This window comes from Gambusia affinis, linkage group LG24, assembly GCF_019740435.1.
Source record: "Gambusia affinis linkage group LG24, SWU_Gaff_1.0, whole genome shotgun sequence".
In the NCBI taxonomy this organism is placed as follows: Eukaryota; Metazoa; Chordata; class Actinopteri; order Cyprinodontiformes; family Poeciliidae; genus Gambusia; species Gambusia affinis.
In genome coordinates this window covers 3821921-3841947 of record NC_057891.1, presented here as the reverse complement: position 1 = coordinate 3841947, position 20027 = coordinate 3821921, and the positions used below count along the sequence as shown (strand labels likewise).

General features: G+C 36.4%; 1 protein-coding gene across 1 annotated transcript in view; it reads right to left on the bottom strand.

The window, feature by feature from the left end:
• Positions 1-20027, bottom strand: part of LOC122827489 (neural cell adhesion molecule 2-like) — a 265284-nt gene that overhangs the window by 42903 nt on the left and 202354 nt on the right. The window contains exons 6-7 of the mRNA XM_044110497.1: positions 7650-7767; positions 2404-2573 (exon numbers count right to left, since the gene is read on the bottom strand). Of these exons, the coding sequence (XP_043966432.1) occupies positions 2404-2573; positions 7650-7767 (288 nt within the window). The remainder of the gene's footprint in view (positions 1-2403; positions 2574-7649; positions 7768-20027) is intronic.

The following is a 20027-nucleotide window of genomic DNA, read 5'->3' as shown; positions in this document are numbered from 1 at the left end:
TTGAAATAAATACAGCTGCTACATTTAAGTAAACTGCACTTAATGCTAGCATGCTAACATGTTAGCATGTAAAATGTTGCTTTTTAGGCTAACAGTTGGTGTTGAAAATAAAGGACAAAAAAATGCAGCTTTAGCAAAATAAAAATCAAACCCAAAGTCTTGTCTTATTTCAGCTGGTTGTGAAATAAACCACATTAGTAGTCAAACAATCTAAAGCCTGAAGAAAAAGTTAACAAGTTGCTAACATAATTCTTTTTATCTGCATAATATTTTAGTAAGTTTCAGCATGGACCAAGTTGAGGTGGGAACTGAGACATCCCTGAAGCCATGCTGCTGGCGTGTCTAAACCAGACACACCAGCTGCATGCAGATGCATGGAGACGATCCCTCACTGTGTGGATTTGTTTCTTACAGACACACACGGCTCAGGAGCCTGAAAGCAAGACGGGCTGGAATAATCCCTGAAGACTGACAGAACGCTCTCATTTACAGCTCAAGGGCTGCTTCACAAGAAACTCTGGGCCCAGATGTCAGCGCTAACGTCTACACATGTGGAATAAGAACAAGGAGAACTCAAACTTGCACAGGAAGTGCTTAAAAACTAATTTAACTGTGTAAGGTGTGTCAGGTTATCTGATGGTGAACAAAAAGCGCACACACCTGCAAATATCTCGTCTAATTTACAGTAAATGACCCGTTTTCTTTCCGCCTTTGCTGTCAGGAGTAATAAAACTAACGTACAGCAGCATTTCCCTACAGTGCAGTCAAAAAGAAGAGCTCCTCCCTGCTGCTTAGCTTTCCCCCATTAAAATGCGCATTTTGACGAACAAGCGTTTCTCCACATACTTCCACGAGAGGAACATCAGAGCAAATAGCCAGGAGGTTCCTGAAATTAGAAATTGAATTTTTTTTATTTATGCGAAGTGGTGGAAATATGAAGCGATAAATGAGATATTTCTTTTCAGCAGCCGTTGGTGGTGGTGTGGGCTGGCGGCCATGTTTGGACTCTGACGGTTTTGAAAAGCTGTTTTAGGATAGAAGAAGATTGCGAGCGTCCTCACCATAAAACTTTATGGATGGACATAAAACACTCCTCACTGTAATGGATAACGCTATTACATCTGGAGATGCACCAGAAAAGGGAAAAAATAATTACTCTATTCTGTATTCTGTATGGTTGATTAAAAAAATAACAAACTTGACCTTATGCAGCCTATTTTGATTTAAACTCTTATATTTTTTAAATCATTTAATGCAAGTACTACAAATATAAAGGTTTACACTAATATTTGAGAAAAAGAGAACACAAAATTATGACTTTTAAGCAGTTAAACCTCCTGTTTTTATTTATTTTTTTACCACCAACAACCTTTTCAGCAGGTCAATGTTCTTCAATGTTCTTCTTCTAACGAGCCATCATTTGATTCAGGTGCGTTAAGCCAAGGAGAGAACTAAAACATGCAGGAGGCCGGCCCTCGAGAACCGAGTTTGGGGACCCCTGCTACAGAGTAAACACAGGAAAGCTAACTTTACCCCAGTGACTGGTGAAATAAAAAGTGAGGTGAATCTTGATAATTTCCCACATAAAAGAAAAACGAGTCAGACCTAATCTTTGCCCTCAACATTTCTCTCCAGAAGACTTTGGATCATTTGTACGAGTAAAACTAACAAACTCTCTAACAGGTGATCGTTATCTTAACGAGCTAAACATGAATGCCGTGCTGAGCTGTTACCACCGTCACCGGACTTTAAGTAGGACATGTACCGAACCAGAAACAGTTCTACAGAAGCTGGGAGAAACATCAAAGAAAAGTAGCACTAATATAGCTACTACTACTGCAAATGCTAACAGAGCTATTACTACTTGAAGTGCTAACAGAGCCTAAACAGCTGTCGCTATAGAAGAACTCAGGAAGGAGGATTTTTCCATATTCCAGATTATTAAACCACAAAAATCTCAAACTCAAAAGATTCAATTAATAGTTATTTTCCAGTCAGACGCAGCAATAAGAACTGCAGATAAATCTTGTTACTGTTTTAAGTTTCGCCTTGTACCAAAATAAATAAATAAATTTAATTAAATCCTTAATTCAACTTTGATTATTGGAGTTTTTGTATCTAATTTTAATTTCATTAAAGAGGAACATTGTGGTGTTTACCCTGTTTATGACCAAAATTATATATTATTTATATATATTTTGGTTGTACACATATTTAAAAATATGTGTACATATTTTTAAATATGTACACATATTTAAAAATATGTGTACTCTTTTGGTTCATGAAATCTCAGTTCAACTGGTAATAAATATGTTGAGGAGACAATTTGCTCCTTCAGGAATATTTTTACTGGTTTCTAACATTTGGAAACATTGCAGATTTAATAACTGTTGACTTTCTCACCGAACACTTTGAGCAGAAGATCTCTCTCCTGGAAGCCGGCCTTGTTGGAGGCCTTGCAGGAGAAGGTTCCTCCGTCGGCCTGCCGGATGTTTCGGATGGTCAGCATGCTGCGTCCGCCCTCCAGCTGGCTGAAAATGTACTTCTCTGAAGGCTCCAGCTGCTGCCCCTTCCTGCACAAACACAGAAACTAACACCTTAAACCTCCACGCTTCATAAAATAAAAATATCCTCTCTCAAATTTGTCTACAATCACCTCTGGACTGCAGCACTTGCTAAAATCGCTCCTCTGATGCACTGAAACTGTGCTGACTTAATGTCTTCTTCACATTGGACTCTGCTGGAAAATTAATCAGGGGGAAAAAACAAGCAGCTAAATTGATCCATGTCTATATTAAGGCTTTCAAGCAGAAGCACAATGGTGAGAAGCAGGTTTGCTGCCTCCCCCGCTTGTTTATTTGTGGCTGTTTAACCAGCCGTGTAATCCACCGGGGGAAGAGTCGGATTTTATTGGGGGGAAAATGTCACATTTTCAAAACAACATCAAATGAGTCACTGAGTGAATGATCTCAAAACTTTTTGGACGAGATATAAATGAAGCATCTTCTGTCTATAAACTATTTCGACAAGGCTGAAAAACGCAAAATGTTTCATCTCAGTCGATGTTGATAATAATTGATTTGTTTTTTGTTTTAAATATCTGATTTACTGCCAAACTGATGCTACAACCTTTTTGGTTTTACCCACAGTTTGTTTTTACTTTCAAGCAGTAATGCTGCATCACACCAAACGTCAAAAACACGTCTAATGCTTCAAGTTCAAAGCCTGTGCATTTGACATTTTGCTCTTAATCAGATGCGTCAAAATCGCTCTGGAAGTTTTCCATTACCAGTCTCTCTGTAGTACGGAGAATGAAATTGAGAGTTGCACCAAAATATTATGTGCTGAAAAGCTTCTGCAATCACAGATGTAGCTCAGATGTCTGCTGAACATTTTGTGTTCAGTTTTTATTGAACAAACATCGTGGACAGCTGATAATGGCGTGTAAGGAGGAGCCTCTTGAACAATGGCAGATGAAATATTGAGTGTGTCTGGGCATTACTTACTGAAATGGACTAGATGTGACAATCGGAAGTGTGTTTGAATTTACAAGATAATTCAGAGGTTTGGTGAGTTTTGTGAGTTTCATAAGTTAGCTGGGCGCTGACGACGTTCGCTAACAACCAGCCCATTTGGACGACCTGCTAACAGAACCTGCATCTCCTTCCTGCAGGTCACTATGTTACATAGAGGAGACTCTCTTGATTGGTTGATGCTCCGTATTGAGCGGCAAAAGTTCAGATTTTCCAACTCCAGCATCAAACGCTCTAAATGCTTCAACAAGGTCCTCGACGCACCTCCACACAGACTTTGTATGTAAACCAGACGAGCCTGACGCTCAGATCACGTTTGTTGTGAACGCAGCATCATAAGACAGTGGTGAAACTTGAAATTGCTACTGCGCAAGTTACTCAGCGGGTTGTTGCTAGGTAACCAACGAATGAGTGAGTTGCTAGGAAACCATGAAGCGAGAGAGTTAGTTGTTTCCACCATTGTAGCTTAGCTAGCCATGAGGTTGAGCAGCTAAAGTCTTTCCTTTGCCTACATTTCCCAGAATGCTGTGCGTTTCTGGATAATTTCAGTGAAATTATTGAATATTCTAGCAAATGTCTTATCTATTGATTGATTTTTTATCCTAACCTTGATGAACTCAACCAATTATATAAAATAGGTGGTTCTATAAGTTGATGAATTATGGGTTAGTTTTTCACACAAAGCTTTTATATTTTCGTTTCTTCCAGTTGTCAACATAAAAACCTTCTCCCATTAGATTTTTTACAACATTTTGTCTTAAACTTAAAAAATTAATCATTATTTTTTCAGCCTGGCTGTTTGCATTTAAACAAATATGTATTTCCATCTAGACAAGCCCACAACTTGCCTACATGTGTAGTTGAATCTATATTCATGTCTAAACAAAACCAGCCTCCTCGTCTTGCAGGAAAAACCTCATTTAAAGTCGGCGGAGGAAACAGCAAAGCAAAGTAATAATAACTTTACGAGGCGGAGAGGAAATGAAGAGAGGCGTCATCTTAGCGGTGGACAGTCCAAGCAGTGGATGTCATTATACTGACTGACTGCTGACAGGTAGTCTATTACCAAAGATGCACAGCGGACGAGGTGAAGCCTCACTCCGACAGGAAATGCAGCCGTGAGGCTGGAATATGCTGGGAGGCTTGAGATCAGAAGCAAAAACTAAATTGGGTTGTGATTTGTTGTTGGCGTCACAGACGTTTTCTTTGTTTGCTGGTGAAGTGTGTGAGCGACCTGCAGGCTGGAAACAAACCGCCACTGTTCCAGTCAGTGGGTCTGTTGATTATCTACCGCTGAAATGGCTTTTATTTGATTATTGGAATACTAATTCGCAGTAGAATATGTTGAACCTGGATTAGCAGCAGTCAAACAAGCAGCAGAGTGATTATATCCACAGGATATTTTTTCAGAGCCTTTTATTCTTAACAAGTCAGATTATAAGGGAGAGACTGAAGTATAAAAAGGAACATAAAAACCAAAAGATACATTTTATGCCTGAGGCAACCAGATTCAAACCAGCAACATTCATCTGTCACTGAGTAACACTGTCATCCATTAAGTTAATTTTACTTGAGCAGATTTTAGGAAAAAATTACTTTTAAGAGTATTTTTACTTCTGCTTGAGTAATTTTATAATAAAATATTTCTACTCTTGCTTGAGTAAAATTTGTGGATTTTACACAAACTCACACCTGCAGTTTTTGTTAAAATTTCAAAAGTTTTTATTGATTTGGAAATTTATTATTTTGCCTGATTTTCTTATTTTTTGTTAATTACATAAATTATTATTTATTTTGGTTCTTAAAATACCAAAATTTGCACTTTACTTTATATTTTGATCCATCTTATGATGTAATTTTTAAATATTGAATAATAATTTGATCAGTTACTCTGTACTTTTTACCAAATACCTTTTTACTCTTACTTGAGTAAAAATGTGTTGAAGTAGAGCTACTTTTACTTGAATATGTTTTCTGGATCCAAACCCTGAATTTAAATTAAAAGTGAGTTTGAGTTGAAAGCTTTAGAGTCTTCAGGTTGCGTCTCACCCAGAGATTCAAACATTTTGTGTTTTTTTACGATTGATTTCTCTGTCAAACTTCAACGCTGAAGAAATTCAACCCCCACATCTGGAGCACAACCTCGTTCTTCTAACTCGGCTACTTCTGCAGAAAATGGTTTAAATTGGTTAAACAATATGACATATGGAGCAATAATGGAGTAATAATGGCATCACTTTGCACTGAAAAATTATAGTAATTTAAAAGAAAAACAAATTTAATTTAATCTTTTAGACCTGTTGTATTTTAATCTTTTTTTATTTGTCTGATTTGACCTTTTTGAGAAGCACAAACTGTTACTAAAGGTTTGTGCGGATATAAAAAAGTTAGGGAAAATTTAAAAGTGAATACTCTCAAAAGTAAAGTAATTAACGCATCATTTCATTAAAAAAGGAGATAAAAACTATCTTCAAACTCAAAGTTGGGAAAATAGAGCAACATTTTCAGCTTGCAAAGTTGCTAAAATTAACATTTAATTTCATCTACAAGCGATAAACTGGTTCTGTTCTACCATCACAAATGTAAAAATGGACTTTACTCATAACATGTCAGAAATTATTACGTAATTGTTAAACGGAGTGGATTATTTTGAAAGATTAATTGACAAATCAGGAGACATAAATAAATAAACAAATGTATTTTTTTGTATTTCAGTTTTAAACCTGAATCCTGAACATGTTTGATGAGATGGATGAGAGAAATGTTTAAAGATCACATTATGTATGCTCAAATATTACCAGACAAGACGAAACAAAAGAGGTTTGACTTGTAAATTATTACTAGCTTAGGTGCTAAAACTTAATCAGTCTACTCCAAGTAAAGGTTGGATTTTCCAATGTGATTATTCTGATGTGGTAAAAGGTGAATTTGTTAAAAGGATTGACACGTCTTTGCCATTAGTGCCTAAAAAACATATTTTAACCATTTCCATCAAATAAAAAAATCACCTGCAGTGAGTTTCTAAAGAACGCTTCATTTTTCTGACTGTTTTCTTCCTGAGAACCATCGATTTCTGTTCACTTCAGTACAGCGTGTAAAACAAGTCGCAGAGAAACCCGCCGGAGTGGCGAAGCGCGTCACAGTTACAACTATCTGTGACATCTTTACAGTTCACAGTGATGAAGATAGTGGTAGAAAACGCCGCCTCTGTGCTCCGTTTAGACGAAAGGCAGAACGACAGAAAAAGATGGTGTAGTTTTGGAAACAATATGACCTACAATAAAGTGCTATCAACAGATGCTCAGGTGCAAAGAGCTTGTCACAATTGCCTGCTGAGTGGGAGCGAGCTAATTGCTGGATGTTGGAGAGAAGAGCGGATAGCAGAGTGTCAACTACTTCTGGTGCAAATTCTCGCACCGCTGCTGTTTGACATTTGATCTTTTTCTGCAGCTGTTGGAGGTGATGTGTGAGGGCGGATGCAGAATCCTTAATTGGAACTGCGACATGATATCTTTGTTGTCTGCACCTGAAAATACAAGTACTGAATCTAGTAGAAACTGTATGCTTTCAGTTGACGAACTTTAAATGACATGCAGGAAATATCAAAATATTAATACCAAAACACCAACTATAAAGTCCTAAAAAAGAGAAATCATAAAAAGAAACTAATGAATTAACAATGCTGAGCCTGAGGGGCAAAGATGGATGATAAAAATCTTCATTCTGGTGTTTTGGCTTTATTGAGAAGGGAAATTTTGTTTACAGAATCTTCAAAATGTATTTTATTTGTTTTGTTTATTTATGTTGGATATTTAAATTGTCTTCCAGTTCCAGCGTTAAATATTCACTAGAATTTAAAGATCATTAATCTTTGAGAATCTGTTCTTGCCATTACTTAATATCCTTTTAAAAGAAAAATATCGTTTATCGCAATAATTCTGGGACAATTTATCGTCAATATATTTTATTATTGTGACGAAATACCAAAACAATCACAACAATGCGTATTTTGAAGCAAAGCCTCTCAATACTTTCGGAAATCTTGTTTTTATGACAACAACCTTTGACATGTTTGTCAGTTGAGATCATAAAAAGCTCATGTTTAAAAAGGATTACCTGTGCCATGTGACCAGAGGATCAGGAGACCCAGAAGTGATGCATGTAAAGGTGACTGATTCCTGGTAGTCGGCTGTGGCGTTGAAGGACTGCTGGAAGACCGATAACGATGGAGGAACTGCACACAAACAGAAACAAGCAGTCACTCATTCTGCTGAGGGGAAGGGATGAAAACTAAGAAATGTCAGATTCCATGAAGCCGTAGAAACATCTTCTGAATACATATGCAGGAAACAGCAATAAGACAATAAGCTGGCGTTGTTAGCAATCTGCTGGGACGTCCTGGAAATGCTACGGATGTTTGTAATTCCCACGGGGATTCCAGTTGACATTTTCACCCAGCTTTGGTGAAACAATTATGTTGTTTTCCGCTTCTGAAATACTCGGCTAAATCCACTCGAACGGAGACAAGATGGAAACGTGTTTGAATCAGGAAAACGGAGCGTTTATGCTTCCTGTCTGATTCATAAGGCCTGAACTCTGGCAGCTGATCATGTCAGGCTGATTTCTGTGGCTCAATAGAGACAGATTAGATTAGATTAGATTAGGAGTTTGAAGACATGCAGCATGAATGTTATTTTCTTTCCAACGTGCATAGAGAGAAAAGAAAATCCACCAATTCATTTTTACCTTTGGGATTTTTATACTGAAACTGCAACTTGAAAGAGATGGAAAGGAACATTTCTATGGTTAAAGAATGGCTCAATTGGCAGAATAACTAATAAAAGATTATTGTGACCAAAGACATAGCCTTGAGGAATTCCTTACATCTCAGAAACTACAAGGTTTATTTGAATTGTTGTGGAATAAAAGCACAACTAAGACTTCACAGAATAATTCAGAGGTGTAAAAACCATCACTGAGTAACAGAAAATGAAGACTGTAAGGGAAAAAAATGATTTCCAACAAAAGAAAATGCAATTTGTGACATGAATGTCCCTTTGAGAGAGAGCGACACATAGGTCAATTTATGAATTATTAAGTCCTTCAGTTATTAAACTGTTTTTTAATTCAACTATCAAGAAAGTTAAACAAACTCGGTCTGAAAAGAAGCTTGTGGGTTTTTTGCAATTTCTCAACATCGCAAGTGAAATAAATTTAAGAGCCTACATTTGAAATCTTCAAAGTTTCCCTCTTGTTAATAAGCTTCCTCCATGTAAAATGATGATTTTAGATGGTTTGGAAATTGCCCTATTAATCCTTCAAAGATTGATGGCATTAATAATTACTTCTTGAAGGTCAAATCCCGTTAACTAAATGAGACCTGTAGATTAATTCAGTGCAGCAAAGGGAAAAATAACACAGAAAAACTGTTCAACAACTTGAAACCACTATTTGTGTTGGCTATGCTACACACAAACGTGTTGCCATAGCAACTTACAACAACGCCACAATATGTCTCAGGATTCAACACCAAAGAAAAAAAAAACCCACTTCCACACAAAGAACAAAACATTCAGTCATTTATAGTTTCATGTTTTTAGGCCTGATGTTTATTTTGCGATTATTAATAAGTGATTGGTGTGGTACATTGGCTACAGATGCTATTAGCTAATCTAGCACATTAGTGGTACATTAGCTACAAATGCTATTAGCTAATCTAACACATCAGTGGTACATTAGCTACAGATGCTAATCCACTGATGATCTGTTAGAGTTGGTTGTTTAAGTTGCCTTTTTTTATTTATAACTAAACTGAAAAACTAAATTCCACATCACTTCTACATGGTACGGTTGTCATAGTCAAGCTAGCATAACTGAATTACTTCCGTCCATCTCTTACACTGTCTTTTTTTCTTAATTAAAACTTTTTCCGAACCTTGTTGTCTAGTTATTGCAGTGTTAAATATCAGTAGCAAACACTGCCCTCCCTTTTCTTTTATAAATCACGCGTTATATCAATAACTGAACAGCTAAAACCAATCCTAGCCCATCGTTAGCGAGCATCTTTTTGCTGTCTTAGCAGGAAGCAGTGAATGTGATGTCACATTCTGACGGTTTATATAATGCAGGAGATAATTTTCCATCTTTCGGTGACGTGTATTTTATGGGAGTTGAAGCGACATTCCCGTTACATGAGCCGCATACTGTAAATCAGCGTCTCACTAATCTGCAAACAGCAGCTTTGTTACAGCAGAGGCCCTGATGACTTCATCGACGGCGCTGGGTGAGAGCTGTCAGCAACACGCAGGGAGTCCCTGTCACCCAGTCAACTGCCGCCTGTCGCTTTATCAACCAACAGAAGGAGACCAAGGCGAGAGCAACCTCGCTCTCATCTTTATTCCCCGTCGCGCTGACAAGGGAACGACAACTTCATGTCACTTGAATGTAAATGAAGCAAATCAACCCATTTCTCCAGCACATATTTACGCTGCGCCTCTGCTCCCAGTGCTGCCACCCTTCCCAATCTCAAGAAGTGATTAAGCGTGTTTGGAGCAGCTTAGTGGCGCTCTGGATGTTTACTCTCTCCAGTTTGCCTGGGCTGGGTGGGGGGTGATTATGATGTGCAGAAAAATGGCCGACGCTGGAGCAACTACAGCTGGAGAAGCAATTCAACCAAAAACAGAAGTTTTTTGGTTTCTTTTTTATTAGAGGGCTGGAAAATAAATCAAAGCAACTGTCAAAGCTGCGATCGCTTCATATTTAACACCAAAAAAACAAAAGAATGTCAGAGTAGTTTCTGAGGAGGTTCTAGATTCAAAAATAGTCTAGAAACTTCTAATATTAGTGTTTATATTTGAATTCAAAATTCAAATATAAACACTAATTTTGTGGTAGAAAAACTGTTTTTTACAGCTGCCTTTTCTTCTTAATCACAGCAGGAAACCTTAAACATAAAAAAGATGATTTTTGACCATTTGTTTACATTTAGAATCATTTTGCAAATAATTTGTCAATTATTTAATAGGCTCCAACATCAGCAACAACAAAAAAGTCAGATAATTTTTAAATAATTCAATTATTTCACTTTTTTAAAAATGTGGTTCTCGTGTTTCAGAAAGTCTAAATATTCAATGGTTTTCAGCATCTATTATAGAAATATTAACCTATAAACAAAATGTCATAAAGTCAAACTGACATTTCAGCACCAAAATGTTTTACGTCATAAAAACATAAAATAAAAAGAACCATTTGGTTTCAGCGGCAGAATAAATAGAAGTAACAAAAAGTTATAATTTAGACCCAAATTAAAAGTGAGGTTGTTGACTTAAATTAGAAGAACTCAATGTGCCTAAAAGTAATTAAAAAGATCAAATTGTTGCTTTAATGTGCTTTTAAGCAAACCAGAGAAACAAAAACACAAATTTCTTCCTTTTGTTGATATTCTTAAATGTTAAAAGTCACCAAACTCCTCCTTCCATTTTGTTCCTGGGAGGCAGAAACAATCTCTTTCCTCTGAAACGTGAGTAAAGCTCCAACTGCGGCTTCAGGACGGGAATATTTGTCAACCTGAACTGCAGCTCCTCCTACACGATGTGCATAATGAAACCTGATTACAGTGTGAGGGAATCGGCACAAAGCAAAGGCTTAATAATGCCAGGTGTCAGTGAGAAAGCCTGCTATCGGTTGTTATTATCCAAATAATGCATCTCGGTGCAAAGCAACCCATTACAGCACATTAGGGTAAGTAGGATGTAACTGCACTGGAAATTTAATTTTGTTTTGCGTTTTAAAACCGTCTAACCTGAAGTGATTGAGTGTTTTTAAAAGTTTAGCTGAACGACAATCAAATAAACATTTGCACTTTTGATGAGAAATTTATTAGAACTCAAATAATTAATAATAATGTGACTGCAAAACAATCATCAATCCTATCAATACGTTTTCCTACATTTGAGTGACTGTGTGCAACTCACAAATTTAAATTATCTTGTATTCCCTAAATATTTAGTTAGATTAAAAGTCATTATTATTTTCATATAATTAAGAAACAATATTAAATCAACATTTAAAGCTTTTGTTCTCAATTATAAACATTAAAGATGTTTAAATTTAGGGTATAAATTACAACAAAATCAAAGAGACAAAATGTAGATAAGTAAATAAATGAGTGTTTCAGAATAAACAAAACAGGAAGTGCCTTTATTTTGATCTTTCTGACAGGAAGTAAGTCATAATCAGAGGTGGGTAAAGTACCCAAATATTTTACTGAAGAGTAAAAAGTAGCCATCCAAGAAATTACTCAAATAAAAATGTATTTGGTAAAAATGCTGAGTAAATGATGAAATTATCAATCATTTAATATTTAAAAATTACATCAGATGGACCAAAATAGCAGCTAAGCTACATTTAATTTGTTCCCTGAATGATCTGTTTAACATGGTGTTTGTTATTATGAAGTGGCGGCTAACATGAACAGATTATGATTTGTAAACATCCCATAATAATCCAAAACGTATCACCTAATAATCAAGGTTATCCTTTCAAAGTAAAAGCTGCAGTCTGTAGCTTCCTTTCACTCTTCAATGGACAAGTCAAATCTGAATTTTAAAATGACCTATTCAGCTTTTTAATCAAAGAATCTCTTTTTTTGTGATTCTGAAACCATCTCATAGTAAGAAAGCAGGAAGAACCAAAACATTAGAGCAGAATGAAGCTTCATCAGGTTGAAAATGAGCTAATCTCTGATCAAAACCATTGATTTCAGCAGCAGCTGTTCTCCAGTGCCGTCCTCAGGCGTCAGCCGCGTTAATGAGACACTGCCAAGCTGAGAGACTTCAAAAGAGCAAATCAGCAACAGGCTGGATGCATCCAAAAGGAATCTGGCAAGCTTCATGAATTCTTCATGTATAAGTCATATCCTTCAAACTTCAGACGATTGGTGGAGATAATGTGAGGCTTAAAGTCGTTCCCACAAACACTGAAGTCTTATTTTAAAAGTGACAAGTCACTTGGACTGATTTCAAAAGCTCCAGAATTTGTTTTCCTTCACACGCTAATAGGCCAGAAGTTGTGAAATCTTCTGAAAAACCACTGAAAGTTTTGCTTTCTGGATTAGCGCTGAAACCAAACCAGCTTTTATTTATATAAATAAGTATTTATACTCCTTTCCTGATTGTGATTTATGTCGAGAAAAACTAAGTGAAGAAATATTGAAGGACACAAGCGGTGATTTCCACTGACAGCAGAAGAAAGGAAAATTGCAGGCTCTGGTTTGCAAGTGAGTGAGCCAACAATTAGGTGAACGTGTTGAGGAAAGCTACATGGAAATTAGAAAGCTTTTTCTGTTTTGACTGAAAATATTACGACTAAGACAAAATAATTGATGGCTTGGAAGAGGTTTAACATGCATTTATAAAAATTACATCCAATTACATCTGTTTTTATTGAGTCTGTGTGTGCAGAACAAACAGTTTTCAGAAAATTAAAAGTTTCCTCTTGACATGGAAATAGTATATCTGTTTAATACAGCAACAAAATGCATAAAAACCAACTTTTGAGGTAATATTACCAAATATTTTTGGTCCAGTTTCTCGTGCAAAATCTTAGTAGACTTTAAATAAAACAAAACTAATTCACAAGTAATTTCTCAGTAAGAAATATTAATTTGTTTAAAGTCAATAAAACATTAATATTGTTGAAAAAGTTCTATTTTCTTTGGCAGATTATTTCACTAAACACGTTGTAAAAATGTTTTGTTATAAGTTAAATAATCTGCCATAGAGAGAATACTTTTTTATAAATATTTAGGAATTACTGACTCAAAACGAGATCATATTTCTTGTTGAAAACTTCCTAAGATATTTCCTACTTGGTAAGTTTTTGTGTTTTTATAAAAAATCTCAAACTATTGTGGCACACGGAGTTGGTGTCAAAGTTTCAGGGGAAACGTGAGCAACGTCTTGTTTCATTAAGAGTCCATAACTTCGACATAAAAGGACCGGACTGAACTCAATACAGGACTAAACTTCAGAATTACCTGGTTATTTCCACCAAATCAAACTCTTAGTTCTCCACTTCCATGAGGCTGATTTGAGATAAATCCCTGAAATGTTCAGCATCCTTCTCAACACCAGGCTGTTTTGCCCTCAGGTTGATTAGTCATTCAGTGGGTGGCCCGTTTTTAGTCAATATGCCATCGCTCTCATCTACGGCCCGATTTGATGATACACTGGAGGCCAGGAGCTCCTGAGGGTCAGAGGAGTTTCATTCACTGCATGTCTGCTGGAGAAACACACACTTTTCTGAAGTGGTTCATTAATATTTATGGCTTTACGTCGGGGGGGAAGCATACAGTAAGTTAATTCAGCCCTGCTTTCAGATGTTCTGCATGACTGGTTAAAGCTTTCACAGCGCTAGCAGACAAGCTGTATCAAAAGAGAAACGTGGCTAAACATGACGACAAACCAGAGAACACTTTCTTTGAAACACTTCATTTAGAGAAAACTGGAGATGATCTTTGGACTTATAGAGGAACAATTTAGAATAAACACACAACTCTGACAGCTGGAAATTAACAATCTGCCCTGAACTTTCAGAGCCACATAAAGACGGTTACAAAGTCGGACTTCTATCACCTGAAGAACATTTCCAGGATTACAGGAAGATTCAGAAAAATTCATCCATGTGTTTATCTTTAATGCATGGCCTGAATAAACTTAATAAAATTACTAAAATTTATTGTCGTATGTTTATTACTTTATTTATTATTCATTTATTTTACATTTGTATTGTGTGCTATGATGGGACAAACAAAGTTTCACCTCTTTCAGGATTAATAAAGTATATTTTATCATCTTAAAAAAAAAAAATCAATTAGAATGCTGCTGCTGGCATTCTGACTAAAACCAGGAAGTAGATTTAAATTTTCTTAATTAAGTCAACATGGAAAATATTTCTATTTTTATAAATTAAACCCTCTCCTGTCTAGATTTGCTTTCGAACCATTAGAAATGAAACATTGACCAACATTTTGATGGGTAACGACGGCAATTGGAAAAAAAGTGATGTTTGATTTGTTGTGGTTTTTTTATGTATTCTGAACTTCCTCGTTGCTGAAATGTGCAATAGAAATAAAATAAATTGGGCGCTCAAAGAAAAGGGTAAAAAAATAACACTAAATAAGTTTTTCTGTTGCTAAATAATCCTTAAATCTCTGCTCCAGGTTGTAGAGTTTAGTGACACCTGGGAACTTCATCAACTTTAAAGGAGAGAAACGGTCAAACAGCACAAGTAGAAAGAGATAGAAGAGATCGCTGGGAGGCCCAAGTTTGTCAATGAGAGCAACAGACTAGATGTTTTATCAATCAGCTGCAAACTGTTTATTGTTCTCTGCTGCAGCGCCGGGGGATACAGTCCAGGCCAGGCAAAGCAGACAAACCGATGGGAGAAAAATGAGACATAAATGCTGGTTTTCTTTTCTTTTTTGCCGGAGGACGGAGGAAGAAGAAAGGCTGAGAAGTTAACTGATGTTGCAGCAGAGTTTCTTTGGGCTTCACCTCTGCTGAGGTGTGACCGCCACTTTAAAGGCGTCTTTGTCTGAAAACCTGGACTGGACATTGATTTCTGTCAGCACAGCTGCTGCTCCCACCTGTGGCAGAGCCAAACTTGGAAAGTTACCAGCAGGAATTTATAGTTTTAATCTGGATCACTAACTTTTTGTTGACCAGACTTTTACAAACATCCAAATAGATACTTCTACACAGCAAAAACACAAAATGTTACCAAGTAGATTTGGTCACTTCATCTTGAAAAGTTCCTGTATTAATTTAAAATTTGTGGTGTCGCAATCTGGTGACGCAGAAGTTAAAGTCACAGCAAAAACACAAAATCTTACCAAGAACTTATAGTGTCGTTTATGAACTAAATACCTTATTAGACTTGAGATAAGACAAAACTAACTCAAAGGTAGCTTGTTTTACGTCTATTATTTCTTAATATTGATGAAGAAGTACAAGCTCTATTGGCAGATTATTTCACTAATAATGTTTTTAGTGAAATAATCTGCCAATGCAACAAGCACATTTTCATCTGTAATAAGGAGTTATTTACTTAACCCTTTCAATCCTAAGTTTCAAATCTCCGCCTGGATATTTTTGCTTATTTTAATGGTAGAAAGTTCTTTACATGTCCGTTGAGTAAATATATATTTGCTCATTTATCCACAGCAACTGGAACTTTTAACATCTAGCAGTAATTTCTGTAATTTACATCTATTAAAAAAACGGCGGGAGAGAAATTACCGTAATAACCTGATACTGGATGGAAAGCGAAACGTTGGAATTTGTTGCGGCAGAATCTGCAAATTTGACTGGATCATCGCTGACATGTTCAGATTATAAGGGCTGAAACAAGCATTTTATCTTTCTAAAAAGTTACTTGTAAGCTAGTTTTGTCTTATTTCAAGTGTAATAAGTTATTTTCTCTACAAAGTGGATGAAAAATACTTGGTAAGATTTACTGTGACCTCTTTCATCAACCTGTGAGTCATCAGTTTGTGACACTGTGCATTTTAAATAAATACAGGATGAATGATTGTTTCCTGTGCAGAGCAGCCAGTCGTAAATTTTCTTTCTTTCTCTCAATAAAGCAGAATCATTCCACCAGTTTGTGATTTTGTGTGACAAACCAAGTTTGCAAACATTTTAAAATTAGATTTCGTAGTTTGCTTAAGGAGCATAATTCATTCTCTCTTGACCCTCAATCTGGTCCTGAAGAGGGTTGAGCAATAATTGTCCCCCAAGGACACATAAGCAGCTATAATTTTGTATGTTGGAAACAAAATATATACTTAGATAAACTGTACCGCATTATTGCAACACGACAAAAGGCTCTATAAGAAGCTGCAGGATGTAAGGAAAGCCTGTAATTGTGCTCCTGCTGTATAAAGTAATATCATTTATGGATTAACAGCATTTTCAGCTGTTCTCTTTATTTTCTTTCATCACAATGTCTCCTGAATCATGGCAAGCTTTAACCTTATCCACTAATAAATCACATCCAAACTGAGGGTCTGGAAAGTAAAACCAGCAGGACAAAAATACAACCTGAATGCAAAATGTGAGTCAACTCAAGGTTACCGATGGTGAAAGCAGCGTTTATGAAAACCACTGAACATTAAGGATTTAAATTAATATATTAAAATCATTGTACAGCGCTGCACAAAAAACACTGATGCACGACTAGTCCAAAGCTAAGTCATGCTCAGCTATGCTAATGCTAATGCTAACATCCAACATGATTACAATTACCAAAAATAAATGTTTTTCAAAATACAGCTTTGGGTTTATTGTAAACACTTGAAGTTTATCCAGAATATATTTAATATTTTCATTTAAAGAGACGTCTGGCTAATTGTTTACGAAGCTGCTACCATGGAAACAGATTTTAATCCTCAATCAAGGAGTCAAACTCAGTTTTATTTTGGGCCGGATCAAAAATCTAAATGTTCTTAAAGGTCCGGTTGTGCCAGAATATATTGATAAAACCAATTATACTGTTAAAATATCAATAAATTGCTGTTCCTCCAGAATTTTGTGATTATTTTAGACTTTTTTGCAATCAAAATTCCAGATTTAGAAATGTTTGTAAGGAATTTTTACAATATTTGTCTAATATATGATGTTAAATGTGACTTTTTATTACTTGCCATATGAACTCAGACTGAGGCAGCAGCCAATTAAACTCTATGATTACTGACCAAATCTGGGAAAATTTGCAAAATAAATCTGAATAAATGTGGAGATTTGTTGATTTTGTGTGAATTCTGCTTATTCATGAAAAACTGGAAGGACTTATTGATGTAATTTGGAGTGTAGAGGGCCACATGAGAGGCTGCAGGGGGACAGATTTGGCCCTCAAGCCTTCAGTTTGACACCAGTCCTAAATGTTTCAGCTCCCAACACAACTACTGCAAACTTTGGTCACAACTTTGTCTTGTACTTTTTCTTGTAGACTATACAGAAGTATTTTTTTATTTTTAACATCGCTGCCAATAATTAGTCATGTTTACCATTAAGAAGGCTTCTTTATTCATGACAATTATTCCTTATAACATGTAAAATGTTTTATAAGCTGTTAAAATTTGCTAATTGGCAACCGAGTTATCAAAAATGTCAACTACACTTGAGTATCACTGCTTGTCCTTCATTTAAATGCGTTTAAAGTGTTTATCTGTGGGTGGTTTTCTGCAACAGCACAAGTCTAAGATTAAATTTGTGGGTTAAATTATTAAATAAAATTTTTAATGATGAGTCCGAGTTAAACCGTAACTTTCAATTTAAACGTTCCAGAAAAGTGCAAAAATAATGACAGAGTAAAAGGCTTTTGGGCTGAAAATAAAAATGCCGCCGCCTAATTCCTGAAAGTCACACGCTGGAGGTAAAACGAGGCGCCGACCCCATGACAAAATATATTTCCACTTCCTACACGGCTGAGGCAGGAGGCTCATATTTGTGTGCCCCATGACAGTCTGTGGCATTTAAGTAAATGTCTCCTCTATGTATGTCACCTTTATTGCCCCTCTCTGCACACCTTTATGCCAGAGGCTAAATTAAAAGCCCCTCTGGGTCGGGGACAGCAGCTGCCCCAGAAACAAATGGGCATGTAGAAGGAAAAACACTAAAAAAAGCAGCTTGGCGCTTCACTTTGCTTACTTACTCACTCAGACCTTTTCTGTTTGGAGACAGACCTGATTAAATCAAGAGACTGGAAGCATTTCTGCAACAATTGCTCACTTTGTCAGATCAGACTGGAAGTTTGGCCAAAGCTAGTTAGCGTTAGCGACTAAAGCAGAGGCTGCAGTGTCGCTTCTGCAGCATTGTGCAAACATCTTGGGGAAGAGGGATTAATTATCCACTCATTAACTCACTGTAGCACCAAAATCTATTTAAAGATTACTACAAAAATAAGAAAAAAGCTTAGAAAATACATAAAATGACTTTATAAAACTAGTTTAATACACCATGATGCACAGAAATTTTATGAAATGATTAGTCTGGAAGCTAAATCTTTAATTATTATATTTTTAAATGTGATTACTTTAGTCAGATTGAGACTTTTTGAACTGGAAGAATCAGATTATGTTAACTCTCTTTGACGTACAAGTAGTAAGAACTTATCAGCTATTATTTTGTCTATTTTTGGAAGAAATAAATGTTTTTTTCAAAGAATCAAATTGGAAGTGCGTTGAGAAAAAAAATCACCTGTCGCCTTGCATGGAAATTTTATTGGATAATTTTTGTTTTAGTAACTTAAAACAAAAATGAAGGTGTCTGATTTTAAGAATCGGACACCTTCAATACCTTTAATTTCTGGTTTTTGGTGAGAGTAATGGGTCGAAATCCACTTCACAGAAGAAAAAGGCAAAACAAACAACAAATAAATCTGAGAAATGATGAGAGCATGAAAGCCAGGAGCCAACTACACTTTGTTCTTTTGTTTTGTTGTTCGCATTCAAATGTCGGCTTTTTCTCTCTTTGCTGTTGTGTTGCAAACCTGATAACGTTTAAAAATCCAAAACGTTCACAAACGGCAACATGACCAGCCGACGGAGGACACCTCTGAGCCGTGTGGTTCTAAAGCTAACAGTTAGCGCCCCGTCAGGCGTTTAAACAAATCAGACGGCGTCTGCTGCAGGGCGAACATCCTCTCAGACGGGGTGAGCAGAGGATTTCTTCCTGAGGCAGAGAGAGTTCATCAAGCAGCCTGTCCCATCGCAGCGCCACATGGCAAGTGTTGCATCACTGCAATAATGGGCCGCGCCTCATTGAGCAGGCTTATTGGATCTTCCACAGAAGTGAGGTAAGTGGTGTGCTAAATTAAATGCAATTCATACTTTTTTGGGCTGGGGCCTGCGCTGCTATTACATTAAGTGTGAGAGAATTACATAGGCAGAGACAATATTGCAGCTGTTCGAGCATTACAAGACGCTGGTGGCTTTAGTGAGATCACATTTCAATCAAGCCGGCAGTCTCAGGTGACTCACCGTAAATGAGAACAAATGAGGAAATTAAAATGACATCCATTGATTTCTGGACCGTGGCACCCGGCGCCATTACTAATTTTATTTTTCAGTCACGTTGGAGAAGAAAGGGAAGAGAAAAGACGCACTAATAGAAGCTTAAGAGCCAGAAAGGGAGTTTACCCGGGTGAATCTGCAGAAGATGACGGCTCTATTATGAACTGAAGGAGAAATGTGGAGGAGTTTGTGTCATTTCACAGTCACAGTTAAATCTACTTCCAGGTCAAAGATCCAGATTTAGATTTTGTCTTGCAGGTTTCAGATCATTTTCAAGGTTTTTTTCTTGGTTTGTTTTCAAACTTTTCCAGCAGCACATTTTGGAGATGAAGACAGACATTAATTTTAATTTTACGCACCTGAGAGGTCTGAGAAAAAAACATCAATTTAACAAAAATATCCAAATTTTAATAACTTTT